This window comes from Clupea harengus, chromosome 7, assembly GCF_900700415.2.
Source record: "Clupea harengus chromosome 7, Ch_v2.0.2, whole genome shotgun sequence".
Classification (NCBI taxonomy): domain Eukaryota; kingdom Metazoa; phylum Chordata; class Actinopteri; order Clupeiformes; family Clupeidae; genus Clupea; species Clupea harengus.
The window spans coordinates 1,686,130-1,693,516 of NC_045158.1; the positions used below are offsets into that span (position 1 = coordinate 1,686,130).

Genomic DNA, 7,387 nt, shown 5'->3' on the forward strand with positions numbered 1-7,387 from the left:
GTCATTTGTCAAACCATGTATTCATAGAAATACACTTAATGTATTATCTATGTATGTAGCTTTATTGTATACATTTAGTTTTTTACTCATTTGGGGAATATTCGTTTTTAACATAATAATACATTTCATTTTGTTTGTCTTCTTTTTTAAAGAGGACAACATAGAACAATATATGTCACACTAGTATTGTATTCAAGAATGCAGTACAAGCATTGATTTTATTATGTTAACTACTGCAGCCTATGCTTGTCTCTCCCATTGAATGAATTATTATTAAAGACCAAACTGCCATTCATTGAGGTTGTTGACTACACTGAAGCTATTGTCTGTACCTATGTGCTCACATGCCTCACAAAGAGGTTGTAAGAATTCTTGTTCTCTTTTCGTAAGGTGAGGTGTGGCCTTGAAATATTTCCGCCATCTAAAGTATTGCTTGTACATGTCATCATTCAGAACCAACTGAAGCAGGTATTCAGCCAATGCCTTTGGATCAGAGAAGTCATCAACATGGATGAAGGAGTCTGCAGGAAAAAACTGTTCATAGTTCTCCCTTGGAGGACCCATGACTACAGGTACAGTCCCAGCGACCAGAGGTCCATTGACCTTTTCTGTGATGTAGTCTTGGTATAGGGAGTTCTCAAAGGCCAGATAAAATTTACAACTGGCAATAGTGGGGTAGTACTCGTCGGGGCTTAACGGGCGCTTTGAAGCTCCGCCATACATTTCCACATTTATGTATTTGGTCAGGTTTTGGACATATGCTGTCCGTGTTGCTGTTCCGGTGCGATGGCTCATGTTACTCACGATCCAACAAACCATTTTGTCTTTCCTGGGAACGACAAACTCTTCAGCCGTCCTCGCGATGCTTACTTCATTGCGCACGGTTATGTCGGCATCACGCCGATAGGTAAGGGTCAAATTGAATAGGCCACCAAAACCCGCTCTCCTGACAGTGTTTCTTGGAGACTCTACATGGTACCAGATCCACTTCTGGAAGTCTGGCCGAGGAGCATGAGGCATGTTTGCGAGATTCCATTGAATACTCTTGTGGGAGAATATGATAGCATCGGATACATTGTACAAGGACCTATCACCTGTCAGAACACAGTTATTGATGTTAAAGTAGGTCTCACAGTCTGCAGGATCAATTTGGATACCAAAAGGCCAGAACCACACTAAAAGAATGGGCTTATCCAGGTCTTTCATTGCCACAGGCCCAGGCGATTGGTCCTCCACATCAGAGACTGGGTGGCCGGAAAACAGCATGAAGTATGCCAAGCACAGGCCAGAGAACGCAAGGAAGGTCAAGATAATTATCTTGTGAGAGTATGTGGACATCATGGCTTCCTAAAGAAATATTTACAATGAGTTGTTAATATGTTTACAAAATTGTAATCTAGGATTCACATAATGTATTCTGCAATGTTAATGTATTTATGTTACATATGCAAACCTAAGTATACAAATGTGTTCAACTCATCTTCTCAATGGCTTTCTTGATATGTAATAAACAAAATAGATAGTGTTTGATTTGTATGTCTTGTATCTTTGCACATATTGGGGAACAGGGGGGGTGTAGACCCTATCTTAGTTATTTGCAAACCCCCCTCCAGACCCACACAGACTGCACTCAATCAAAACAAAGCTTTTTACGGCGTTGTCAATTGTATCTATTCAACTTCCAATCAATTTGACCCGTGAGAAGTTTGAGGAAATGAATGAAATAGTTAGATTAGACCTTATCAGCTGGCTCAATACTGCCCTGAGACAAGTGTGCCTTTGGCAGAGAAAAGATAAAGAATCACTGACGTACTATATACAGGTACATTGCACACTTACCACCAGACAAACAAGTATGCCTTTTAACACAATCAGTGTTGTACTGCTATACGAGAGACTGACCCCACATGATCCATTGAGGTATTCTATACGTTTTTGAAGCACCCCCAAAAAGTTCAACCTCAAATCAGAAAAAGTTGGGACGGTATAGAAAATGCAAATAAAAAACGAAAGCAGTGATTTATAAATGTACCTTGACTTGTATTTCAACACTTGACAGTATGAACACAAGATATTTCATGTTTTGTCTGGTCAACTATTTACATTTAATTTGTAAATATACATCCATTCCTGCCATTCAGGCCTGCAACACATTCCAAAAGAAGTTGGGACGGGGGCAATTTAGAGGTAGTAATGAGGTAGAATCATTAAATAATGATGTGATTTGAAACTAGTGATGTCAACAGGTCATTGTAATCATGATTTGGTACAAAAGCAGCTCCCAGGAAAGGCCTAGTCCTTTTGGAGCAAAGATGGGCCGAGGATCGCCAGTTTGCCAGCAGATGCATGAGCAAATTATTGAAATGTTTAAAAACAAGGTTTCTCAAAGAAAGATGGGAGGGGATTTGGATATTTTACCCTCCACGGTGCACAACATAACTAAAAGATTTAAAGAATCTGGAGGAATTTCAGCTCCTTCGACTTCTCTGGGCTCGGAGGGATCTGGGATGTACCATCACACAGTGGAAACGTGTATGTTGGTCAGATGAATCAGTATTTAAGGTCTTTTTTGGAAGAAATGGATGCCGTGTGCTTCGGACCACAGAAGAAAAAGACCATCCAGACTGTTACCAGCAAGAAGTCCAAAAGCTAGGGACTCTCATGTTATTGGGTTGTGTCAGTGCCCTTGGCAAAGGTAACTTACACTTCTGTGATTTCAACAGGAAAATGCAAAACCACATTCTGCACACATTTTCAAAGGCATGGCTGGGGAAGGAGAGGGTAATGGACTGGCCTGCCTGCATTTCTGGGTAAATGCCACGACACACCTTCGCCCAGGGGCAGCGCCAGGGGGGCGCTAGGGTGTGCTATAGCTCCCCCTGGGTTAGCCATAGCACCCCCAAGAAAATAATGGTTTATTGTTTCCTATGGTACGGCGCGCCTTGCGTGTGCGCCTTTTCTCCGCCACGCGTTGCGTCTTTCTAGCGTTTTTTAGATGCGCTTAAAAGTTGAACTATTCTCAACTTTCCAGCGCAAGGCGCGGAGGCGCACCGCTCATCAATGTCACACTCGGCCCAGGCAGGTTGCGCACGCAGCTCGGCTTCCTAGGCGCCGGGCAAAACAGCCTGGTGCCTCTGCGGCTGTTTTCCCCGCCGCACTTTGCCAAGATGTTTTTGAAGCGTCTACGTTTTTAGAAACGCGTTTGGTGTGTTTCAGCCCTAATGATAATAATACAATCGATTTGTATATCGCTTTTCATGGACCCCAAAGACGCGTTTGAGAGCAAATATGTAAAGAGATGACAGACGATATGGTGGGGAGGTGTTGTAGTAGAGAACCAAGTGGTACATTTTACTGTCCCAACTTTTTTTTTAAATATGTTGAATAAGAATCGAAATTGAATTAAGTGTAGATTTTTATAAAACAATACGATTCATGAGGTAAAACATAAAATAATGTGCTGTTGTATTGTTTTCAATGTAATACAAGTCAAAGATAATTACCAAATCACTGTTTTCAGTTTTAATTTTAATTTAACATACCGTCCCAACTTTTTCTGATTTGGGGTTGTACAAACACATACATCTACCCCAGCCAGAACCAACAGCAGCCACCATGACCATAGGGTTATTCACAACAGCCACCATGCCCATAGGGTTATTCACAACAGCCGCCATGCCCATAGGGTTATTCACAACAGCCGCCATGCCCATAGGGTTATTCACAACAGCCACCATGCCCATAGAGTTATTCACAACAGCCGCCATGCCCATAGAGTTATTCACAACAGCCACCATGACCTTAGGGTTATTCACAACAGACGCCATGCATAGGGTTATTCACAACGTATGATCTTGACTGCTCTGTTGTTTCATATGTGAAGAAAAACGGAAACATTCTATACATTCAGCAATGTTTTCCCCATCACACGCCATCAAAGACAAAGTTTTGCAAATCACAAATAAATCGAGTCTGAGGTATTCAAGATAATTCAAGGACAACGCCACGTACCTACAGGAGTTGATGCCAGCTTGAAATGGAGCTCTTTGGAAAACAGCAACAGCAATATTTTGCACGTAGCATGAACGCGCGTGCACTGCTTTTAAGTAGAAGGGGAGAGTTGTGACGAAAGTAACTCTTTAATTTAATGTAACTTACAAAAAGATCGTAAGAAACAGAAAGCCAATATTTAGTGACTTACAAACTACAGCTGTCCGCTGTCAAAAACAGCTGCATTTATAGACCTGGAGAAAATCGTTCACATATAATTTGAGAAACACTGGAACAATGTTACTTTGTCCCTCCTCGTCCTTATGAAACCTCCCACAACGACATTACAACATCATGGAATTTGATTGTAATTTGAAGGGGGAGAAAACATACGAACCAGAACGCACGCACATATGTAGCATGTTAGAGTTAAAATAAAAAAATAAAAATTTTTAAAGTATTTTTTTTTTTACAGTTTTTCTCGATTGCTTAATCACAATTTTGACTGCTTGGTTTTGTTCTTCAATACACCTCACACAATTAGCACAACCACACACCCAATGAGCAAAACACCTCAGATCCATTGCAAAATTAAACACTCTTGTTTTGTTACCATATGAAACACACACGTTGCATATGACTGAATTCTGTTTGTACCACTTACACACTGCTGTTATAAACCTAAAACACTTTTAGCAATTCTACTCAGTGATTAGAGTAGTGTAAGTGAAGTACACAGAGAAAGTGCCAATATACAATACATTCAACAAACACTACACAAGACCAATACTGCAGACTGATGAAAATATTATTTAATTCTCTCCATATACCCAAATCAGTCAACATGTCAACATGGAGAATCACATCACAAAAGCAGCTCCCAGGAAAGGCCTAGTCCTTAGATGGGCCGAGGATCGCCAGTTTGCCAGCAGATGCATGAGCAAATTATTGAAATGTTTAAAAACAAGGTTTCTCAAAGAAAGATGGGAAGGGATTTGGATATTTTACCCTCCACGGTGCACAACATAATTAAAAGATTCAAGGAATCAGGAGGAATTTCAGCTCCTTCGACTTCTCTGGGCTCGGAGGGATCTGGGATGTACCATCACACAGTGGAAACGTGTATGTTGGTCAGATGAATCAGTATTTAAGGTCTTTTTTGGAAGAAATGGATGCCGTGTGCTCCGGACCACAGAAGAAAAGGACCATCCAGACTGTTACCAGCAAGAAGTCCAAAAGCTAGGGACTCTCATGTTATTGGGTTGTGTCAGTGCCCTTGGCAAAGGTAACTTACACTTCTGTGATTGCACCATTAATCCCGAAAAGTAGAGATTTTGGAGCAACATATGCTGCCTTCAAGAGGACATCCTTTCCAGGGACACCCATGCATATTTCAACAAGAAAATGCAAAACCACATTCTGCACACATTTCAAAGGCATGGCTGGGGAAGAAGAGGGTAATGGACTGGCCTGCCTGCATTTCTGGGTAAATGCCACGACACACCTTCGCCCAGGGGCAGCGCCAGGGGGGCGCTAGGGTGTGCTATAGCTCCCCCTGGATTAGCCATAGCACCCCCAAGAAAATAATGGTTTATTTATTATTGTTATTTAACTTAATTTTGCGATATCTAAACACACTTGTATTAGACACAGGGGTATATCAAGATGTCACTTCCTTGCAATTCCAAAGCACTGACTGTCAAATTACCACACCGCTGAGCCTGTCAAATAAACACAGCAATTAAGTGCTTGATGATTGCTTAATTGTAGACACACCAAACAGGTTAAAGCAGTATAGAAATGCAGCAGATGAGTTACAGTTATTCTCGATTGCTTAAGCACGATTTTGATCGTTTTTTGTTTTTTTCAAAACACCTCACACAATTAGTACAACACCTCAGATCCATTGCTAATTACTATACTAATTGCTACACTAATTTAACAAAACCATACTTTGTTACCATATGAAACACACATGTTGCATATGACTGAATTATGTTTGTACCAGTTACACACTGCTGTTATAAACCTAAAACACTTTTAGCAATTCTACTTCTCAGTGATTAGAGTAGTGTAAGTGAAGTACACAGAGAAAGTGCAAATATACAATAAATTCAACAAACACTACACAAGACCAATGCTGCAGACTGAAAATATTATTTACAGTTTTTCTCAATTGCTTAAACACATTTTTTGAAAGCATGCCTCATTTTCTCAAAACTCTAAACACAAATCCCAAAACCACTCACACAAAATGCAAAACCCTTTATATCTCCTGCAAAAGGCAACTTTGCTTTCAAAACAGTGTTATGTCACCTCAAAAGGGTATTTTGTTTTCAAATGACAAACACAGCCCATTATATGAGTAGACATTCTAAGCATCGATTGAACACTGATGTGCTCAATGGAAACGACTACTATGAAATGGGAAAACACCAGTATGAAGGCCTAATCAGGAGCATTATGTTACTGTACGCTTACTCCTGTAGTAAAATATAACTGTATAATGTTTTTACTCAAATATAAAACAACACACAAATATACAGTACCAACTAAAATATTTCTTTATTTTTTCCAAAAGTGCTGTAGCCTATACATCACAGCAAACACAACTGAATGTGTAAATGATTTGCACAGAACAAACAATAGGATATAGGCCAGTACAGTCAACAAAAAAAGAAAGAAAAATGTAAAATAAAAAAGGACAAAAAACTTGCTCAAGACAATATTGACAATGTTGTATCAGAAATAGACCTACACAGTGTTGTGAATGTTGTTGCATTTTGTGTGAGTGGTTTAGGTATTTGTGTTTAGAGTTTTGAGAAAACGAGGCATGCTTCATGTGTGTAAGCAATCGAGAAAAACTGTAACATTGGATTGGATTACAATACAGTACAGTAATGTGTCAGTGCTGATAGGACGCAATCAGTTGTGAAAATGTATATGACTTACTTGCACATAGTCATAGCATAACTGTTTGACTGTCGGAGTTTCTGACAAAAGGCACCCTGTACACCTGCTTTACAGTTTTTCTCAATTGCTAACACACATTTTTTTAAAGCATGCCTCGTTTCCTCAAAACTCTAAACACAAATCCCAAAACCACTCACACAAAATGCAAAACCCTTTATACATCCTGCAAAAGGCAACTTTGCTTTCAAAACAGTGTTATGTCACCTCAAAAGGGTACTTTGTTTTCTAATGACAAACACAGCCCATTATATGAGTAGACATTCTAAGCATCGATTGAACACTGATGTGCTCAATGGAAAACACTACTATGAAATGGGAAAACACCAGTATGAAGGCCTTATCAGGAACATTATGTTACTATACGCTTACTCCTGTAGTAAAATATACCTGTATAATGTTTTTACGCAAAACAACACACAAATAT

At 39.8% G+C, this 7,387-nt stretch overlaps 1 protein-coding gene across 1 annotated transcript; it reads right to left on the reverse strand.

Moving 5' to 3' along the window:
- Positions 1-268: 268 nt before the first annotated feature.
- LOC105907556 (4-galactosyl-N-acetylglucosaminide 3-alpha-L-fucosyltransferase 9-like) lies at positions 269-1,379 on the reverse strand. Its single transcript, XM_031569926.2, has one exon. The coding sequence runs from the start codon at positions 1,339-1,341 to the stop codon at positions 274-276; it is 1,068 nt and encodes a 355-aa protein (XP_031425786.1). The 5' UTR covers positions 1,342-1,379; the 3' UTR covers positions 269-273.
- Between the last annotated feature and the right edge of the window lie 6,008 nt (positions 1,380-7,387).